Here is a 23,728-nt window from a genome sequence, read left to right as displayed (position 1 = left end):
TTTATAACATTTCTGAAAATTCCAGAATATTTGATCTTGTAGAAACAAAGCATTGCAATGGTGACCTTGACCTTGGCCATAACACCCAGAAAAAAATTTGCATGTGGAATACTCAAACTGGAATCTCATACGCAATCAAATCCATTCTAATATCTGGAGTGATGATCGAGGGTTTAAGGCCTGTGTGCAGTACAAAAATGGTGGGATTCACGACTTTGACTCATTCACCCCTGAAATTTCATAATGAACTATTCCAACCTTTGAATTGGAAGAGTTCAAATGTGTTCTCAGGGTTGAATGAGTTACAACAACATACAGTATGCTACAAATACCTTCTAGCATTTTTTAGAATAGGCACAAAAAAATTAAAACACTTACTGTTTCAACCTCAGGGTTTCTTTCCACTGCCTTTCTGTAAACTAGATCTCTGTAATTTCAAGCAAAACATTATTCAGTTTTGATTAAAAGGTTGTTTTTTTCTTTCTGAATTTACATGTAATTGATTACGATGATTATCAACGGGAATTTCAGTATTTTCATACTTTATAATACACAAAGGATTTTGTGTTGTGTTGATAAAAAAATTAACCACTTTTGATATTGAACATATTTATTGCCAAATAATTTGAGCGATGGATTAAGGCACAAGTTAATACAACTTATAGCCATCTCCCAACATCTCACACATTTCCAAAAGATATTTAAGCATTGAACTGCTTTCAGTTGGCATTCATAGGCAATATGAATGCGAACTGGACAAACACAAATTCAATGAAGCACGCAACTGAAAGCAGTTCAATACTTATATTTACCATTTTTGAAATCTGTTCATCTGATAGAAAATTCAATTACACTTATTATTATTCAGCATTTGGTTCAGATAGTGTATGTATCGGGTATGCTTGTTCAATAAATAGAACAGCCATCGCCAAGGGAGGGTCAGTGGTATCCGACGTAACAATTATGATGTCATAATAATGATGATCGACTTCAACAATCAGTCTATGGCATTCATAGCCTATATGTATGCCAACTGAATTTGGTAGGGTTATATAGTGGCAATGCCATCGGTGGCTAATATTGAGCACTCACCTCCTCCACACAAGCAGAAGGAACAGCAACCCTAACATGACATAACCAATGTTACTAAAGACATTGTTGAAGGCACTGAGTACACCCAGAGGTCGCGAGCAGTCAAAGTTGTAGTAACAGATATCCTGGTCGCCAGTAACGTGTAAAACCTGTAACATTCACAAAAGTAAAATGTCAGGATATTAACACCTGTATCAGAGTCATTAACGAAAATTACCTTTTACAAAGAAATGGCCGGGATTCGATTCCCCAATCAGATCAGACCTAAAGAGGTATGGAGTTACCTGCCCGACCATTTGGGTTTTCTCCAGGTACTCCAGTTTCCTCCCACATTAAGACCCCTGTGCCTGCTAAGATCCCTAATATTACATTACGTAAAATTATATATTATGTACAGCATATTTGTTTCATAATTGTTGTAAAATAAATATAATAATAATAATAATAATAATATACAGCATTTATATAGCACCCTATATAATTTGTAAAATTACTCTAAGGCGCTTTACAACATATGGATAATAGTAATGGTTATAATTGTGAAAACAAACAACAAAGGCTTGCAATCACTTTCATACATTTAACAAGCAATGTGCACATAATTGAACAAATAAAAGGGTGGTATTTACATGACGTCTTTGCAAAGATTCTAAAATGCAGACGTGAAGAGGTGAGTTTTTATGTCCCTCTTGAACTTGGCCAGGGTATTCGACTTCCTAATAGCAGATGGTAAGCTATTCCACAACGTAGCCGAAACCCTCCCAAAGCATCTGTTTCCGTAGGTCACAGTACGAGATTTTGGGACACACAACAAAGATTCTGACTCCGACCGCAGTGATCTTGACGGCTGATACAGGGTAACAAGTTCCTGTAGGTACTGAGGAGCTGTTCCATTCAGTGCCTTGTATGTGTATACCAGAATTTTGTACTGCGACCTGTATCGTACAGGTAACCAGTGCAACGAATAAAGCGCAGGTGTGATGTGCTCTCTCTTTCGAGTACGAGTAACTAGCCGTGCTGCAGTGTTCTGAACCCTCTGCAGACGACTAGTTAGTTTGTCAGATATACCACAGAGCAGGGCGTTACCATAATCCAACCGAGAGGTAACAAGTGAATGCACCAAAATCTTGCATGCATCTGCAGTTAGAAACTGCCGAATACAGCCGATGTTCCTGATCTGGTAGTAACAGGATTTGGCAATCGCGTTCACTTGTTTCTCCATGTTCAGAGAACTGTCAAAGTATACCCCTAGGTTTTTAACAGCTGGAACAGTCTCAATAGTTCTGGCACCAACCTTGAGCTGGAGAGCCATTGTTTGCTGACACTTTGGGGAAAAGACGATTAGTTCCGTCTTTTCCTGATTAAGTTTAAGCATGTTGGCGTGCATCCAGATACTGATATCCGTCAGACAAGCTTCCAGACGTTTTGAGACTGTATTCCAACTGTCCTGTGGTTTTATGACCATGTAAATTTGTGTGTCATCAGCATAGCAATGATAGCGAAGGCTATGGCGACGACAAATCTCTCCAATCGGTTTGGAGTACATACAATATTTTCGTGGTCCTAACACCGACCCTTGAGGAACCCCGAAATCTAGTACTTTGTCATGTGAGGTGGCAGATCCGATGGCAACACACTGTCGTCGTTCACTCAGGTATGACTGTATCCAGCATAGTGCGGTATCAGTCACTCCATAAGAGTATTCCAGACGTTTATAAAGTATGCCATGGTCGATGACGTCAAAGGATCTTACATGAGTTTCCATTTCCTATGAGATTTATGAAACAAGTGTAAGAATTTTCAATTCAGCGAGCCTCTAGCGAGCTGAAATGAAAAAAATGAGGGAAGATTTTCATAGATTTCATATGAAATGAAAACGAGTGTCAGATCTTTTTTATCACATAATCAAGATTTGTGGCATTTAATCGTGAAAAACGACAGTTTTCATGCAACCTTGAAATGAAACGGCATTTTGACTCCAGTGCTTAAGTCTGTGACGTCATGTACTTGTCCTAGGCGTGATGTCACAATTGAAACTTACAACCAATCACAGGGCTAATAGGTCATATTACATGGGTTAATACGCAAACAAATATGACATGGGTATATTCACTGGATAACACAGTCAATTATGTGATAAATAAAGCTTATAATAATAATTATATAATAATAGTTAATCATTGTTGTTCTTTTGTTCAGTCACTCTGGTGCTACATGCTCATTTTTCTTTCGATGCTCCGAATAATTGGAAATATGACTAGGAAAAACCCAAGGGTATGAGGGAAACACAATGTTTTATTTCCCCGTCATGACTAGGGAAACCTTATATTTTCCTGCCATGACTGGGGAAACTCAAGGGCATGAGGGAAACACACTGTCTTATTTCCCTGTCAAGACAGGGGAAACCCAAGGACATGAGAGAAACACACTGTTTTATTTCCCTGTCAAGACTAGGGAAACCCAAGGACATGAGGGAAACACACTGTTTTATTTCCCTGTCAAGACTGGGGAAACCCAAGGACATGAAGGAAACACACTGTCTTGTTTCCCTGTCAAGACTGGGGAAACCCAAGGACATGAGGGAAACACACTGTTTTATTTCCCTGTCAAGACTGGGGAAACCCAAGGACATGAGAGAAACACACTGTTTTATTTCCCTGTCAAGACTGGGGAAACCCAAGGGCATGAGGGAAACATAATGTTTTATTTCCCTGTCATGTGATCAACCTAATACAATGACAGTTATTTGCACCTGTTGATCGACAGAATATAATCTCACCTTTTGGTAGGTCATCACAAGCTGCAGGACAGGTAGGCCGTAGAAAATTGAAATAGCAACAAGGTTTCTGCAAAGAGGATAAATCAATAATAATAAAAAATAATTTGAGGTTCTTATATACAGCTTTATCACAACCTAGGTCGTAGATCATCTCAAAGCAGTTCACAAATTATCATCCGTGGTTTTAGGGCCTTTGCAACGAGCCAATATCTTTCTCAACTCCCTGGGGAGCATACAGCCGGAGCTGCCATTTCGGCACTAACAGCTAGCATTCAACAATTCTAGCACTGCCCAACCATGTACTCATTTACAGCTAACAATTCTAGTACTGCCCAACCATGTACTCATTTACAGCCGAGTAGACTGGAACAAGCGGAGTAAAGTATCTTGTTCAAAGATACAACACAGTGCCATGACATACTATGTATATGTAACTGATTTGCGTTCATACAAGCAAGAAATTGATTAAAAAGCTTTTCAATCCTTATATACTGATTATTTATCAATTTATTGTACCATAAATAAGTAACTCTGTTTTAGAGCTAAAGGAGAAAAAACTTATTTATACCTACCTACAAAAGAGCTTGTAGTTTTTCTCCTGTCGTTTCTTGGGCTTTCTAGCCAAGTCACATACAAACAGAGCAGTCTGAAAGGGGAACAACATAATAGCATTATATTATAGATATGTTTTTTTAAATACAAGGAGTGGGAGATTAAACGTCTGTGCAGCATTATTATTGCAGCAGACGGATTCCACAAGGAATACACAAGTGTAATAGGACAAGAAATAGTTATAAAGATAGTGCCGTCGCTGGGGCTCGAACACGCGACCCTTGGCTTTCCAGCCCGATGCTCTACCGCTGAGCTAAAAGGAAATTCCCTACAGCTGACGCTTGTAAGGCAACCTAATCAATGCACATCTTTTACAGAAGTCCTTGTGTAGTAGAGTTAATAATAGGTAAAGATGACCATGACAACGTCCAGTGATGACACATCTAATGTATATTTTAACACAATTAGCATATACATTAATCAATACAATTTAGTTATGACAGTAGTTTCAGTAATGTTCCCATTACATTTTTTAAGTTTTGTGCTGGAAAAGTTTCCTTTAGGAAATCTTCAACAAATCCCATCCTCAATACTCCAGGGGTTACGCTCACTTACCTGGTATGCTCTGCACCCCTAGAATATGTAATAGCAAAACTGAAGACATGTGTGCTAGCTTTTTATTGGTCTCAGGTAAAAACCTGACAAATTGCCAGGCTGATACCTGTCCTTAGAAGATTACAAAGGAGTGACACCGGTTTTCGAAGCCAGTCAATTTTATGTTACCCGACCAAGTGATTCTTTTATGTACATCAAAGGATCAAACAAGTCTTCTCGTCTCATCCACAAGGTAGTGTACATTGAGCCTTCGATTTTGTCATGACATATTCCAGGGGTGCAGAGAGCAAAAGTGAGCGTAACCCCTTGAGTATCGAGGAAGGGACTACAATGTAGTTACATTGACACAGGACTGACAATCAACAAGAGGCCCAAGGGCCTTAGCGGTCACCTGAGTTATATCATAGGTACTGGTAGCTTTATTTTATTGTTTAGATGTGATGTGGAAATCAGCATGTAAACTAAGTGAAATACAATACTTGTCATGTCATCAAAGGATAAGAATTTGAAAATATTGGTAAATGTTCCCTTTGGGGCCCCGCCCTAGCCCCTGGGGATGGGGCAGGAATCCCAATTTTACAAAGTAATACTCTCATTTACCCAAGATGATTCTGACTAAGTTTGAGCAATTTTCTGCTGAAAATGGATAAAATATATACCGAAAAGTGTTATTTCCCTATATAAACTATATTAAACGTTACCCCCTCCCCAAGGGAGAACGGATAGCTCGGGGTCCTGATATTTTCAATTTAAATAAAGCCCCTGATGATCTTTCTTTCCACGTAAAGAAAATCACTGTAGTACCTCTGAGTCTGGAGAAGAAGATTTTTGAAATATTGATTAATTTTCCCTTTGGGGCCCCGCCCTGGCCCCAGGGGTCGGGGTAGGAATCTCAATTTTACAATTTGAAACCATCTACCTCCAAGGATAATTCTCACCAAGTAAAAATAATTTCCTACAGAAAGTTGTCAAAATATACCCAAAAGTGTTATTTCCCTATATAAACTATAGTAAACTTTACCCCCTCCCCAAGGGAGAACGGATAGCTCGGGGGTCCTGAAATTTACAATTTAAGTAAAGCCCCTGATGATCTTTCTTTCCACGTAGAGAAAATCACTGTAGTACCTCTGAGTCTGGAGAAGAAGATTTTTGAAATATTGATTAATTTTCCCTTTGGGGCCCCGCCCTGGCCCCAGGGGTCGGGGTAGGAATCTCAATTTTACAATTTGAAACCATCTACCTCCAAGGATAATTCTCACCAAGTAAAAATAATTTCCTACAGAAAGTTGTCAAAATATACCCAAAAGTGTTATTTCCCTATATAAACTATAGTAAACTTTACCCCCTCCCCAAGGGAGAACGGATAGCTCGGGGGTCCTGAAATTTACAATTTAAGTAAAGCCCCTGATGATCTTTCTTTCCACATAGAGAAAATCACTGTAGTACCTCTGAGTCTGGAGAAGAAGATTTTTGAAATATTGATTAATTTTCCCTTTGGGGCCCCGCCCTGGCCTCAGGGGTTGGGGTAGGAATCCCAATTTTACAATTTTGAAGCCTCATCTACCAAGGATGATTCTGACCAAGTTTGAAAAAAATCCATCCCCTGGTTCTTGAGAAGAAGTTGAAAATGTAAAAGTTTACGCACGACGCACGACGGACGACGGACGACGACGGACGAAAAGCGATTGGAATAGGTCACTTGAGCAAAGCTCAGGTGACCTAAAAATGGTTTCGTGTCTCTAACCCTGTATTTCGTACCCAAATATAACAGGCTGATCACTCACTGATTGATAAAACATATCAATAAGTAAAGGAAAGGGTGTTTGATAACCTAAGTATGGCAGAAATATACAATGACTAATTTTAAATTTCATTTAGCCTTTTTTCTTAAAAAATAGAAATAAATAACAAATCAGACGTGCTGTTCATTTTAACATTGTTGTATCGGTAATGATTAATAAACAATCATAATAATGGAAAATAAACTATAAAAAATATGATTATCCTCGTCATGAGATAAACTCTTACTTTTGTTCGGAGGACATTCTTTTCGCTTGTGGCATCATCTAGGAAGTCGACGTCATCCTCTGACGGGGTTCTGGCGAGAGAGGGGGGTCTGGAGGGGGTAACTCTGTACATCTCTTTATTTCTCTGGGCACTGCTATCCTCTACACGACAGATATAACACAGAGATAGTAATGACTTCAAGTGGAGGTGTCACACACGTCCAATCAAATTAAAATTAGACTTGTAATACTGCTCCTCTACAAAACACTCCAATGAAAGATCTAACAGTGCCCTGTTTGAGTTCATCTCGACATGACCTTTGGTCTTAGCCAACCAGCATATCTCCTTGGAAATCGTCGGTGCATTCTCATACTACGCGAACTATGAAAGGTTACTGTAAGGTACCAAGATATCCCGGGGTGATTACAAAATATAGCTGCGCCCATGCCAACCACGCCGAGAACGCCTCGAAAGGTTTCTGTAAGCGTATTAATCACTTGGGTTAGAACCAAGTCTTGTTTGATCAGATGAAGTAGTACACATTATTTTAATTACCTTTATGTGCTGCAGTTACACCTTTTATTGCATTTGCTCCGTCAATCTGGTCTTTCATCAAAGAAACAAGAGGCCCAGAGGGCCTGTATCGCTCACCTGGATACCTAAGCAATCATGGCAAACTATTCTCCAAATGAGGTCAAGGGAATATGCAAGACCCCAAGGCCAATCCTTGTAGCATAGCTATATTAGATTTTTCATGCCCAGCAATTTTATGTATTGTTATGGGGTGGGGATCTCAACTGTTTCCAAGCTTTGACTCAGAAACTAGGTCCCTAGAGTTGTGGCCAGACCCCAGGATCGATTCTAATATTGCATTTGTCTCTTTTTGCCAAGCATTTGTATATATAGTTTTGGGATGGGGATCTCAACCGTTTCAAAGTTATGACCCAGGGGCCAAGTCTGCAAGGGTGGGGCAGACCCTGGGATCAATTCTAATGTCATGACTGCATTCGTCTCTTTATGCCCAACAATTGTACATATAGTTTTGGGGTGGGGATATTTACCATTTCAAAGTCATGACCCAGGGATTAAGTCTCCAAGGGTGGGGCAGTCCCCAAGGCCAACCTGGAAGCATATGTGCAATCATCTCTTTATACTCAGCAATTGTATATATACGGTTATAGGGTGGGGCTCTCAACTGTTTCCAAGCTGTGACTAAGAAACTAGGTCCCTAGGGGTTCGGTCAGACCCCAGGGTCTATTCTGATATCATGATTGCATTCGTCTCTTTATGCCCAGCATTTGTATATATAGTTTTGGGGTGGGGATCTCAACCGTTTTAAAGTTATGGCCCAGGGACTATGTCTCCAAGGGTGGGGCCAGACCCTAGGGACATCCTGGAAGCAAATGTGCATTCTTCTCTTTATACTCAGCAATTGTATATATGGTTATATGGTGGGGATCTCAACCATTTCCAAGTAATACATTTTATTGGCCCCACCCCTTAGCCCGGGGGGTCAGCCCCACCATTTGTACAATTTTGAATCCCTGCCTCCCATGAATACTTCCGACCAAATATGATCAATATCCATGGCATAGTTCTGCAGAAGAAGTCATTTATAGCAATATAACCAAATTGCCCCCTTTTGGCCCCGCCCCTCAGCCCCCTGGGGGGTCAGCCCAACCGTTTGTACAATTTTGAATCTCCACCACCTAGAGATGCTTCCAGTCAAATAAGGTTGATATCCATCACTTAGTTCCAGAGAAGAAGTCACTTAAAGCAGTATAGCCAAATACCCTTTTTGGCCCTGCCCCTCAGCCCCCTGGGGGGTCAGCCACACCATTTGTACAATTTTAAATCCCTGCCTCCCAGGAATGCTTTTGATCAAATATGATTGATATCCAGTGCACAGTTCTACAGAAGAAGTCGTTTGTAGCAATATAGCCAAATTGCCCCCTTTTGGCCCCGCCCCTAAGCCCCCTGGGGAGTCAGCCCCACCATTTGTACAATTTTTAATCACCACCACCTAGGGATGCTTCCAGTCAAATATGGTTGATATCCACTTCTTAGTTTCAGAGAAGTCGCTTAAAGCAATATGGGCAAATTGACCCCTTTTGACCCCGCCCCTCAGTCCCCTAGGGGGTCAGCCCCACCATTTGTACAATTTTGAATCCCCACCACCTAGGAATGCTTCCAGTCAAATTTACTTTAATTCCAACCAGTGGTTAAGAAGAAGAAGTCGTTTAAAGAAATTGTTGACGTACGGACGAACGACGGACGGACGACGGACGCCACGGTATGGCATAAGCTCACCTTGGTCCTTCGGACCAGGTGAGCTAACAAGGGGACAGTACATGAGGACAACCCCGCTACTTCCCATCTCCCTTATAAAATCTTATCCTAATTTTTAACTTGGTGATTTGGGGTACATAGAGTGTATACTTCAGAATCAAAGTTTGTTCTGTATAAATCTACTGAAAATTATCAGATTGCTTTTATTTTAATCTAATTTTTCTAACAAAATATCTAACCAGAATAGATTACTTGATGTTTACCTGAATCCAGATCCGGTTCCACAGTCCCGTACCCATGACGACTAGGCCGACTTTCTCCTGTGAGAGGATTGGTCTCTTCTGTATCTGCAAGATCAAGGTCAGAGGGCAGAGGTCATCAGTTGACAGGGTCATTCTAAACATTACCAAATACTTTGGCAAAATTAACCACTACAATTCTGTATATAACATGTATCAAAATTATCAATCTGAATTGCAAGCATTTCTCTTTTGTTTTAGTTTTTTTGAATTGGTCACAATATTTTTTATTTACTATATATACCACTAACATGTATAAAAATTATCAATATGAATTGCAAAAATGTTTCTGTATATTTTTTCTTTCGAAATTGGTCACAACATTTTTATATTTACTAAATCATAGCAGATATTCTAACTGGAGTAACTTATACATACATCATATTGACACCAGAAATTAATACTTAAAACAAAAAACAAAAAACAAAAAAAACAATTACCTTCCTCAAGCACAAATTCCCAGACACCCCAATTTTTTCGACTGAAAAAAGAAGATAAAACACACAAAAATATTATTAATAGACAATTTAGAATTATAATACTGACCTAGACCAACTAAAGAAACAAAGATATACCCCCACTTGTGCTTACATGGTTTCTGGTACAGACGTTTCAATGGCCATAACTCCAGGAAAAGAGCTGTATCACAAATTCCTTTTTCCTGCACATCTATACATGATGTACTTTCACTGTGCCAAGATATTAAAATAATTCTAAATCGCTGTAAAGGAGGCACTGCACTTACAAAGTTGCTGGAGCAAAACATTTCAAGGGCCACAACTCCAGAAAATATAGTCGAATTGCAAATTTCATTCTTCATGCACATCGACATACATTGTTAAAAAAAACAGTGTAAAGGAGGAGTTGTGCTTACAAGGTTTCTGGAGCAGAACATATCAACGGCCATAACTCCAGGAAACATAGTCCTGCAAATATACATACAATGCACTTTCACTGTGTTGGGTTAAAAAAAAATGCATTACCTGATATAGGAGGAGTTACACTTATAAAGATCATGTAAAGATGGATGGATGGATGGACAGATGGACAGGGTGATTCCTATATACCCCCGCTACCCAATTGAACTTCATTTGGGGTGGGGTGGGGGGTTATAAATATTAATCCAGCCTAGGCTGGAGTAAACTGTCTATTTCTGGGACACATGAAAGCTGTAATCACCTCCCAAAGCCTGTCAGAGTTGAACCTCCTTACAGTCAATATGCTGAAGTACCGGGAAGAGTACTTATATGGCCCCAAGAAGTTTTCTGAGATTGAGCTGAGATAACACTGTGATATCTTGGTTATTGAATGGTTTAGTTTTATGGGGTTAAACATCCTATCAATAGCTAAGGTCATTTAAGGACGTTTCTCCCCTGTGTATGTTGTGTTTGTGTGAATGTGTGCCAGAGGCAGGGTATGTCAGTGTTTGCCTCCTTGCGATAGTGCGGCTCTGATGCCAACTTTATAGTGCTATCTCACTGAAACATCATGCCGAAGGCACCAAGTACAGCATTCGGCTCAGTCACATTATACTGACAACAGGTTTGAAAGATTTTTTTGTGATACAAAGCTAAACAAATCAGAGCAGTAATCCTCACCAGCCGTGATACAGTACTCCTACAAGGAAAGCCACCAGGTAGAATCCAACAAATACGCTCACCGCCCCTATAATGGCCACGTAATACTTCTTAGCTGTAATAAAAATCAAAAACAACAGTTAGACATAGGTTTTGAAAGGCTTTGTTTGGTATGGTTTCATTTTGTTTAACGTCCTATTAACAGCTAAGTTCATTTAAGAATGTGCCTCCATGTGTGTAGTGCATGCATGCTTGCATGAGTCTATGCAGGAGACATGGTATGTTGGTGTGCTTACCTCCTTGTGATAGCGCGGATCTGATGCCGACTTATTAAAGGCAATTTATTCCCATGACCCTTTATATTCCAGAAAAAAAGACAATGAATGTTTTTCGCAGGCATAGTATCTTCATGAAAATGAATTATTTAAAAAAAATTGCATCTATCTAAGTAAAGAAGATTAATTTACATTATAACTTGTTACATAAGTATATTGAAATAAGTAAAACTTATTTTTTTAAATATTATTATGCACTATATAAATAGGAGGTTTCGTGAGTTACAATCTCGAACTATATAAATCCTAGTGCCGGTAAAAGCAAAAATGATTTGAACGACATCCTTATAAGCACTATATATGAATGTTTTTTACATAAAGTTCCATTGAGCAGTTGTCACCGTATTTAAACAGGGAAAAAGTACAGAAGTACTCAGGTTTCCTCCCACATTAAGACCCTCCACACGAATACAACCGGGCAAACAGAGTTATTAATATAAGTTGAACAAGGCATTACAAGTGTTACAAATCCCCTCGCATTCACACACCGTGACATATGCAAGAGAAAATGAAGTCGCTAGTGCGATGACAAAGTTTTTTTCCAAAAATAGTAAAAGTGACCTTGACCTTTAACGCAGTAACCTGAAATGCGACCTTGTTCAAGGCATTACCATACCAAACACTTGTATCAAGTTTCATGAAATTGCATTGAGGAATGAAGTCGATAGAGCAATGACAAAGAGTGTAACATACGTACAGGTGAAATCCTATTTCATAAGTGTTGTAAAATAAAAAAGTTTATATATATGTTACATATATAGTAATCATAGGGGATGATGTGACCCTCTCGGGTTTTCATATAATTTTTAAACTACACCTTCATGGGCCTGTTCACTCCAGTAAATCAATTGTTAATTAATCAGCGTTATAAACAGCAAGCTACCTTTGATGCTACTTTTCCAGTTTGATACCGTTTTTTTTTCAGATTTTTTTTTTCAAAGTATTTTTTTTCAACATTTTCCCTTTTTTTCTTCTTTCAAATCTGATCCCAAAAACGTACCTGCGCACTATACCCGAGTGCGCACTATACCCGCAAATTTACGGTATGTTACATATAGTAATCACAGGGTTTTCATATAATTTGAGGACATTAAAATATGCACATACTCACCACTGATGGTGCCGTACACCTGTAGTGTTAGTTGTTTCCTGCGAGTATAACCAGCAGCTTGTATAGTCTCAATACCATTACAGTCATAGTCAGAGGGCTTCAGTACCGTCACGATGTAGAACGAGTTCTGGTCGTAGCTAGATTTCTGTAATGTGTTAAAAACGTCAAAGGCAGATACATGAGCTGTAGACCATAATGGACCCCTCCATATCAATGCATGGTAGAGTCTACTAAAGTTACATAGGGGTGAAAGGGTTAATAAACATAGGTGTCAACCTGTGAAACCTCCAATTAGGGAGATCTCCCTCATTCCACATTTCCAAAGAGGGAGAAAGTGAGTGAAACGCAACTGAAGCTACTTTGCCCAATATATTTTTCCATTTCTATATATCAAAATAACTCTTAAAAGCATTCAGTTGATTCAGACACACTGAATTGTTAGGATTATAACATGCACTGCAGTAACTTAAAGAGATCATTTGACCACAGAATGTAGATTTTGAGTTTGTGTGAATTTGGATTTGAATGAGGGAGTTTCGAGGCCAGATTGGTAATTTTTGGTCAAAATGAGGGAGTTTCCCTCTTAGGAAAGGTTGAAAGCTATAAATTAAGTTAAAAATATGCATTAAAGAAGGTGAATAAAATCTTGCTGTTTGCTTTGGTAGAGTAAAAGCGGGGTTAAATGCAATGACCTGCACTGAAATGTTATAACCTGCATTTAAGTAACCAATGCCTGTTATTTTAGAGCTATGACCTGAAACTAGTCCTGATGGTTTTACCAATCCTTCTTGTCCAAACATAAAAATAATATCAACTCTTCAATCTCCTACTTTTAAGTCATTTATTTTCTGCAAAATCAATTTTTCAAATTTATCGGTAAGATTTGATCAAGATCTTGTAGTTATTGTTTCAATATAATGGAGAATATGATCAAAATTCCGCTAGTTGTATATGCATATACAGTTAAGGTCAGCTTACTCCAGTTGATGTATTTCTAAATGACATTCCTAGTCCATCCTCGATACTTCAGGGGTTACGCTCTCTGCTCCTCTGGAATATGTCATAGCAAAATCAAAGGCTCAGTGTGCGCCTGACCTTGTGTATGAGACAAGTTTTCCTGACTTTGTGTATGAGACAAGTTTTCCTGACCTTGTGTATGAGACAAGTTTGATCCTTTGATGTACATCAAAAGAATCTCTCAGTTGCGTAACAGTGAAATTGGCTGGCTTTGAAGTCGGGTGTCGCTCCTCTATAATCTTCAAAGGACAGGTATCAGCCTAGAGATTAGTCTCGTTTTTTTTTTACCCGAGACCAATCAAATAGCTAGTTGCATACCTTCAACTTTGCTATGACATATTCCAGGGGTGGAGACAGCGAAAATAAAAAGCGAGCGTAACCCCTGGAGTATGGAGGATGTCACTAGTCCTGCCATAAAAGAAATCAAATTTCAAAAGCCGAGTTAACCAGACAACATCCAATCTTTTGAGTTATAATTTATTTGTTTACAATTCTGGTGAAAAGTGTTTGTCTGGACAATATTAAACAGTAACACCTACCTCTGCGGTAATGGCCGCCTGTCTGGTCATTGTTTGATGAACACCAGAAAACTCAACATCTCGGTCAAGGTCAAACACAGGACACTGAAAAAAAACAATAGGGTCAAGGTCAAACACAGGACACTGAAAAAAACAATAAGGTCAAGGTCAAACACAGGACACTGAAGAAAAAAACTGACAAGGTCAAATGCAGGACACTACAAAAACAAATAAGGTCAGTCAAACTCACGACATGTGAAATAAATAAGGTCAAGGTCAAACACAGGACACTGAAAAAACCCACAAATAAGGTCAAAGTAAAAAACAGGACATTGGAGAAACAATAAGGTCAAGGTCAAGCACAGGACACTGAATTAACAATAAGGTGAAGGTCAAACACATGACACTGAAAAACCCAATAAAGGTCAAGGTCAAATACAGGACACTGAAAAAATCAATAAGGTTAAGGTCAAACACAGAACACTGAAAAACAATAAAATCAAGGTCAAATACAGGACACTGAAGAAACAATCCTGCTTGCTCGTAGGTCGTCTCAAAACAGTTCACAAATTATTATCCGCGGTTATAGGGCCTATGTAACCAGCCAACATCATTCTCAACTCCCTGGTGAGCATACAGCTGGTGCTACCATTTTGGCGCTCACAGCTAGCATTCAACAATTCCAGCACTGCCCAACCATGTACCCATTTACAGCTGAGTAGACTGGAACAAGCAGAGTAAAGTATCTTGCTCAAGGATACAACACAGTGCCTTGATGTGACTCGAACCCGCAACCCTTCTGTCACGAGCCCGGCACCCTACCACTAGACTACTGCCTTCCTTGCAAACTAACTTTTCCCTCAAAGCAGTATAATCCTGGGACTCGCTCAACAGTTTAGCAACATTGAGATAATAGTCAGTGGCTGAAAAGGTGCCTGCTCGTAGGTTACAAAATTATCTTTTTCATAATCATCAGATTTCACAACATATAATTACCTACCTTGACATCCTGCAAGGAGAATATCATACAGAGGTCGCTGTCGGATTTCGCCTGGACTATCACAGAGTCGACATTGTCAGGAAAGGTGAACATAAAATACTGAGGCTGGGAAGGCGTTACATTCACATTTCGGATCTCATCAGTTCTACAACAGATACAAAATTATCAGATACATTATTTTTTTTCCTAAAATAGAAAACGTCTGTCAGACATATATATCAACAGTGACTTTGATTTGGTTAACTTAAAAATAGTAACAATGACCTTGGCATTGACCTTTGGACTCCTCCGAGGTATTTTCGTACTTGACATGACGGGATGACACGTGACAGACATTAGTAACTCTATAAGAGGTATATGCCCTCCCATGCCTCCCCCTTCCCCAACAAATGGTGGCGGCTTAGAAAGAAAGAAATGTTTGTAAAACATAATATGCCCTACCCTTGCTTTATTGGATTAGATATGTAAATTTTATGTAAAGTCATTGGAGAGGAAAATATACTGTATACCGAGAAACTTTCGTCCAGCCAAATATCTTCCCATGTTCGCCTAGTGTTAACTCATTCACCCCTAAAATTTCATAATGAACTATTCCAACCTTTGAATTGGAAGAGTTCAAATGTGTCTTCAGGGGTGAATGAGTTAATTTCACCTTCACATGGAATTTCTCCATATTGTATGTTGTGTATTAACATTCGTTGTCATGGTAAATTTACCCTCATTGAGGAGGGTGAAAAAGGCAAAAGTTAAACTGCGGCGAAAATGCCCTGGTATACAACATGTTATTGGTACGGCAGTCCTCAATATGCATCCATATGCGTATATGAATTTTAACGACAGATGGAATTCTAGTTTAAGAGTTATAAATCTTACATAAAGTCAAATCAACTGTGTTGTACATTGCAGGGTTCGATTTTTGGTTTTTATTTGTTTATCGTACTAGCAATAGCTATTAGGTCATAAAAGGATGGTGTCCATGAATATAGGGGCCATTGATTGATTAATTGATAGATTTTACATCCGCTTCACTACTGAGTTGTTCGGTTATCCAGCAGACGAAATATTGGGGCCATTGACAGGCCCTTTAAAGTGCCACCAAAGTGAGATGTCAGAACCTGGACTCGGTAGCAATTAATGACACCACAATCGGTCAGATTACACTGACACCAATCCAACCAGTATTTTAATGCTGAACGTCAAGCATGGAAAGGTCAGTACCAGTTTTAGAGACTTTGGTTTGTCTTGGTCAGGGTAGAGCCAGAACCTTCCTCGCTAGGGCAAACTCTTAACACCACGGCCAAAAGCGAGGTATTGCCAAGAGAGGCGTTAGGAAATGGAAAGGTAATTAGAGGGGTCCCTCATTAGTCGCCTTCTACTAACATGCAGAGAGTAACAGTGGGTATATTCTTTTCTCTGTCCCTAGCCTGCAGGGGTATCATTGTAGGGACATACAGAAATGACATATACTAAATGCCTCCGAAGAATCCACTCTATATGTGCATAAAAATCAAAATTGAAAACAAAACCAAAAAAAAATGTTACCTGAGGTGAAAATCCTTCACAAAATCCGCGGAAATTGTGAATGTGATGTTTTGTTTAGAGAACGTGGAAACATCCACAAACACGGTCTGGTCCTTGGTTGAGGAGTTCCTATGAATCGCGTCGACTGGACAAAGATTACGACTGACCAGGTTGTATGTATAGCTGTAAATCAGAGGTCATATCGATATTTTACTACAGGATAGACATACCAATCGCATACTTGCAAACCTTTTGACATTTTCATGGGGGAGATAACCCATGCTCTAAATTGAAAACATAAATAGACTTTGTGTGTATACCCCTAGAGACAAAATTACACTTTAAAATTGCATCTTTTCAACTATTTTTGCAGATAATACATCAGAATTTAGAAAGTAGAAATAGTTTAACAATTTTACTGGTTGAAAATGCTCAATTTTAGGGTCCAAAAGTCAGGAGTGTCCCTCCAAAATAGGAAGAGTTGGCAAGTATGCGATTGTACCATTAACTTATTGCCCGATTATTGACTTGACTCATATAAAAGCTTCCATTCTAAAATAAGTTTCTGTATGTCAAAGTTATATTTTGAAAACTGCTCAGCATTTTATTGTCATCCTCTTCAACATTTTTCAATACGTATTTATTACAAGCATAATATACTGAGGTCAAATCAGAGGTCTAATATATATAGATTCAGGATAATATTCTAGGGATTCAGCAATGAAGAGAAGTCAAATCTACAGACACAGATTAATTTACTCAGAGGTCACCACAGAGGTCAAATCTATAAATACTGAATAATATTATAACTGAGGCCACAACATAGGTCAAATCTATAAATACCAAATATAATACTGGGGTTAAATTACCACAGAGGTCAAATCAATGAATACAAAATATTATACTGAGGTCACAACAGAGGTCAAATCTATAAGTACCAAACAGTATACTGAGGTTAAATTACCACAGAGGTCAAATCAATGAATACAAAATATTATACTGAGGTCACAGAGGTCAAATCTATAAATACTGAATATTATACTAAGGTCACAACAGAGGTCAAATCTATAAATATTGAATATTATACTGAGGTCACCACAGAGGTCAAATCTATAAATACCAAATATTATATTGAGGTCACAACAGAGGTCAAATCTATAAATACTGAATATTATACTAAGGCCACAACAGAGGTCAAATCTATCAATACCAAATATAATACTGAGGTCACAACAGAGGTCAAATCTATAAATACTGAATATTATACTAAGGTCACAACAGAAGTCAAATCTATAAATATTGAATATTAATTATACTGAGGCGACAACAGAGGTCAAATCTATAAATACTGAATATAATACCGATGCCACAACTGAGGTCAAATCTATAAATACAAAATATCATACTGAGGTCACAACAGAGGTCAAATCTATAAATACTGAATATTATACTAAGGTCACAACAGAGGTCAAAACTATAAATATTGAATATTATACTGAGGCGACAACAGAGGTCAAATCTATAAATACTGAATATAATACGAGGTCACAACAGAGGTCAAATCTATAAATACTGAATATTATACTAAGGTCACAACAGAGGTCAAATCTATAAATATTGAATATTATACTAAGGCGACAACAGAGGTCAAATCTATAAATACTGAATATAATACTGATGCCACAACTGAGGTCAAATCTATAAATACCAAATATTATATTGAGGTCACAACATAGGTCAAATCTATAAATACAAAATATGATACTGAAGCGACAACAGAGGTCCAATCTATATATATATAAATACCAAATAATATACTGAGGCCACAACAGAGGTCAAATCTATAAATACTGAATAATGTTATTATTGAGGTCACAACATAGGTCAAATCTATATATATATAAATACCAAATAATATACTGAGGCCACAACAGAGGTCAAATCTATAAATACTGAATACCTATAATATACTGAGGTCATGCACAACTGAGATCAAATTTATAAATACAGGATAATATTCTAGGGTTACAACAATGAGGAGAGGTCAAATGTAGAAGCAGAATAACAGACTAAGGTCACAACAGAGGTCAAATCTAAAGATGCAGGATGATAAACTAGTACTGAGCTAGTTCTTTGATTTTAAAGCAAAATATGAGCCTTAAGATAAACATAGCATTAAAACACACCAAGTTATTACCCCTTTAACTGTTTTTGGAAATTGCTTGTGTTGATTGATACTCACATGTATTCAAGGTACATGGGCAGTCTCCATGACAGGATACCCTGCTGTTGTCGAACCACGAACAGAACTGGATTATTGATGTCGACCTCCTTGTTTGGGAGCGATACCGTCACTCTTACAGCTGTTGTCTGTAAACAGTAAGTTTTAGTTACAGTTCCTTGACACTTTAAGGATATGGATGTTACCTCATTATGACATGCTCACCTCCTTTATATAAAGAGTTCCATTAAGATTCTTTTATTTTAATTTAGATTTGGGTAATATATGCCGACAAATGCATATAAGATAAGATGACAAATTAGAAAGTTACACAAGAATAGATGACAAATTAGAAAGGACGTCATAAGAATAGAGGACAAATTTGAAATGTACACAAGAATAGATGACAAATTAAAAAGATACACAAGAATAAATGACAAATTTGAAATGTACACAAGAATAGATGACAAATTAGAAAGATACACAAGAATAGATGACAAATTAGAAAGGTACACAAAAAAAGATGACAAATTTGAAATGTACACATGAATAGATGACAAATTAGAAAGATTGATACACAAGAATTCATAAATGACACATTTAAAAGGTACACAAAAATTGATGATGTGAATATTTTCACATGTGAATAATTTGAAAAGTAAATTGATACAGAACAATTTCCAATTTCGTAGAATATAGTAACTGTTTTAGAATTTAGAATGTTCATACTTTTAGACAGTAGGTCTATCAGAGATCTATAGATTTCTTACAGACCTACTGAAATGTTTATAGACCAAACTTTGACCAAGGAAAATGAACTTCATGTATTTAATGCATGACCATCCTCAACATCCAGGGATTACACTCATTTTCGCTCTCTGCACCCCTGGAATATGTGATAGCAAAATGGAAGGCTTAATTTGAGCTACTTTGTGAACGAGACGAGATCAAGGCTAGTTTGATCCTTTGATGTATATGTACATCAAAAGAATCTTGCGGTCATGAAATGGTAAAATTGCTTTGAAGTCTGGCGTCCCTCCTCTGTAATCTTTAAAGGACAAGTATCAGCCTAGTGATTGGTCAGGTTTTTTTACCTGACACCTATCAAATATCTAGCCGCATGCCTTCGATTTTGCTATGACAATTTCCAGGGGTGTAGAGAATGAAAGAGAGTGTAATACCTGGATATCAAGGATGATGTATAACATGAAATCAAGAAGTTAAGAAGTTAAGAAGTAAAAATAGTGAGAGAAAAATCGTAAAATAACTTGGAAAGTGGACCTTAAATTATATTTATGACTTTTTGTTGGGCATGTTTGTTGTGATGGGTATATATGTATAAACAGAAGAGAGGGGAGTCCTGTGTGAAGAATTGATTAAATGATGTGAAGATAACTAGCAGGGCTAATAACTATATCTCCCGTGCTGGGCCTCTAATATGCAGGGTACATTACAATAACATTATATGTGACATTAAAATTATAAACTTATTTTTACAACAATTATGAAACAATTTATTTCAATGTGTATTTATCACTCTTGTGGTGAGGCAGCTAGGTGACCTAAACCTTTTCACATCCAATCAGGGAATCAAACCCCAGCTGTCTTGGTGGAAGACCGGTGCACTATCCACTGTGCCACCCTACCACCTGTCATAGTGAAATTGAATTCATTGATCAATATATCTTACTTCCAATCCAGAATTGTTATCAGTGTTCCATAACTAAAACCTTCCAGTTTTTAAGCAATCGTGTTTACTTTTTTGTTAACAAACTCTAAAAAAGGCAAGACCAAACAATTATATGATGTCAATTTCAATTTTATTATTATAAAGGTATAATTTAACATACTGTTATAAAAATATCAAAGAATGGATTATAATTGATCTTTTCACTAACACTCATTAATTCATTCAACCCTGAAATTTCATAATGAATTATTCCAGCCTCTGAATTGGAAGAGTTCAAATGTGTCTTCAGGAGTGCATGAGTTAACTATTAATTCACACATGAACATCACAGCAACATGATCACCGACGTTGTTCAATATTTAAAAAAACCCCAAATCAATTGGAAGGGCAAACAGTAATGAATATGAGTTCAGGATTCAATTAACTTCCATGTTACAGAAATCACTTCTATCAAGCCTAGTAATGGGTAACAGCTTAAAATCATAATCAGTAATCGTAAGAAGTAAACCGAATGATTATTGATTGAATACAACAGTTCGTTTTAAAATGAATGGATTTCAAGCAACTTTTATGCAGTTTTGTCAATCATCTATATAGAAAAAAGAGGCCCAGAGGGCCAGTGTATCGCTCACCTGAATATGTTTCAAATAATTGGTATGAAGTAAAGATATAGCACTCCATGGTAGGTGCTGTAAGTATACATATGAAATTTCATAAGATCCATCCAGTACTTGAGATATAACAAATTTCAAACTACAAAATTGAGTCCCCTTGGCCAAAAGATGCTCCAGACTAAATAAGGATAAAATCCCTTAATCATGATGATCGAAGAAGAATTTTAAAGGTTTTACCTCTATTTCTCCTATTGGACCCCGCCCTTCTGCCCCCTGGTAGACCACACCAACTGCTTATACAAAATTGAGTCCCCTTGGCCCAAGGATGCTCCAGACTAAATTAGGATAAAATCCCTTAATCCCTATGGTAGAAGAAGGATTTAAAAGTTTTTACCTCTATTTCCCCTATATGGCCCAGCCCCTCAGGTCCCAGGGGGGTCACACCCTCCGTTTGTATAAGATTGGTACCCCTTCACCCAAGGATGCTTCAGACTAAATATGGAATAAATCCTGTCATTCCTACAGAAGTAGAAGGATTTTTAAAATTTGCTATATTTCCCATATTGGGCCCCAGCCCCCAAGGGGGCCAAACCCACCGTTTATACAAAATTGGTTTCCCTTAACCCAAGGATGCTCAACACCAAATATGGATCAAATCCTGTCATTCCTACAGAAGTAGAAGGATTTTAAAGAATATTTTGCTATGTTCCCCTATTGGGCCCCGCCCCTCAGGCCCTTGGGGGGGCCAAACCTACCATTTATACAAAATTGATTCCACTTGGCCCAAGGATGCTCAAGACCAAATTTAGTCAAAATCTATTTTGCCGTTCAGGACTAGTAGCGTTTTAAAGGAAAAGTTGACGGACGGGCGATGACGACGGACGACGGGCGACAGACGACGGACGGACCAAGTTGACGGACGACGGACGCTGCGGTATGAGATAAGCTCACCATGGTCCTTCAGACCAGATGAGCTAAAAATTATAAGAAAATTTACTTACAATGCATAATACATTACATTGCATACATTTGACACTTTGATTTCGATAGTGAACCGATTATATCAATAATAGTAATCAGAAACGGCAAATGGATTGATTTTTCGATTAAAATTAATCATCAGCCCATTACTAACCCTTTCACCCCTTTGTAACTTAAATAAACTCTACAATGCATTGATCTGGATAAGTCCATTATGGTCTACAGTGGTGAAAGGGTTTTAATCAAGAGGGTTTGTGGAAGAGTTACATTTTTAGCTGTAGTTTGGTACTTACTTGGGAAATCTCCTGTAAAATTACAACAGAAACATAGACATACAAAACAAAAAGGAAATGGAAGATAAAACAAAATAAGACAGGCATGCATGTAAAGGTAATATCATAAATCTAATATCATAAGGCTTGCTTTTTTCTGAAAACACTCAAATTCAAGATAATTAACTCAAACAAATTTGAAAAATGTAGCTTTTTGCTTTAGGCCAAATAAAAAGAAACATCTTGTGTTTCCGCTAACCCTACCTATCCTAGATTTGTGTGCCTTACGTATACCCTAAACTTTTTATTGGCATTTAGTGATATGCCCTGTTTAATTCAAAACCTGCTCTATATAAGCATAGCAAAAATGTTTTCCCAAAGAAAAATGCTACATTATACGTATCCTATTTTTTTTGAGGATGATAGTGAAAACTTTTTTTTTCTGGCCATACTTTTGCCAATACATATTACAATGCGTTCCTTCTATACAGAAGATTATTTTCAGAGAAAAACGAAAATTAGAAAAACGTTGAAGATTACACTCGGGTATATGTAATAAGTTTGATCACATAATGTACTGTGTTATCATTGGTTGTAGGTTTCAATTGTTTCAATTGTGACTTCACGCCTAGGACAAGTACATGATGTCACAGACTTAAGCACTGGAATCAAAATGGCGGCTTTTTACATTTCAAAGTTGCATGAAAACTGTCGTTTTACATGAATATAAATGCCACAAATCTTGATTTTGTGATAAAAAGGATGTTACACTCGTTTTTATTACATATGAAATTTATGAAACTCGGCAAGAATTTTTCAATTTAGCTCGCCAGAGGCTTGTTAAATTGATTTTTTTAAGGACTTGTTTCATAAATCTCATATGAAATGGAAACTCATGTAAGATGTTATATATAAGAGGAATGATAGGAGAGCAGAAACAGTAACAAAATTTACAGATAGCTACAGAAAGACAATGATCATATCACGAGTGTTGAGCTCTAGAGAGACAAAAATCAGTGGCATGGAAAGCAGGGGGTGGGATGTCAAGTTAGAATATGTTTTGTTTGATTTTTTGTGATGACAGAGTAGTTTTGAAAGGGTCAGAGTTTGGAACAAGCTTAAGGTTTTATTACATCAGGTAGAGACTAAAAGGATTACTGTAAACATACTTATTTTAGCGCACCAATATTTTAGCACATTAACAAATTTTAGCAGATTAGCATATTGATGAAATGGTG

At 37.7% G+C, this 23,728-nt stretch overlaps 1 protein-coding gene across 1 annotated transcript in view; it reads right to left on the bottom strand.

The window, feature by feature from the left end:
• LOC110454063 (SID1 transmembrane family member 1-like) overlaps positions 1–23,728 on the bottom strand; it is a 34,900-nt gene that overhangs the window by 9,240 nt on the left and 1,932 nt on the right. The window contains exons 2-14 of the mRNA XM_021503403.1: positions 18,955–19,082; positions 16,734–16,895; positions 15,192–15,336; positions 14,213–14,296; positions 12,657–12,801; positions 11,232–11,325; positions 10,074–10,114; positions 9,598–9,681; positions 7,067–7,206; positions 4,444–4,517; positions 3,872–3,938; positions 1,093–1,241; positions 379–427 (exon numbers count right to left, since the gene is read on the bottom strand). Coding sequence (XP_021359078.1) covers positions 379–427; positions 1,093–1,241; positions 3,872–3,938; positions 4,444–4,517; positions 7,067–7,206; positions 9,598–9,681; positions 10,074–10,114; positions 11,232–11,325; positions 12,657–12,801; positions 14,213–14,296; positions 15,192–15,336; positions 16,734–16,895; positions 18,955–19,082 — 1,362 coding nt within the window. The remainder of the gene's footprint in view (positions 1–378; positions 428–1,092; positions 1,242–3,871; positions 3,939–4,443; positions 4,518–7,066; positions 7,207–9,597; positions 9,682–10,073; positions 10,115–11,231; positions 11,326–12,656; positions 12,802–14,212; positions 14,297–15,191; positions 15,337–16,733; positions 16,896–18,954; positions 19,083–23,728) is intronic.

Source organism: Mizuhopecten yessoensis, unplaced genomic scaffold (genome assembly GCF_002113885.1).
Source record: "Mizuhopecten yessoensis strain PY_sf001 unplaced genomic scaffold, ASM211388v2 scaffold7651, whole genome shotgun sequence".
In the NCBI taxonomy this organism is placed as follows: Eukaryota; Metazoa; Mollusca; class Bivalvia; order Pectinida; family Pectinidae; genus Mizuhopecten; species Mizuhopecten yessoensis.
This window is presented reverse-complemented; position numbering and strand designations above follow the sequence as displayed.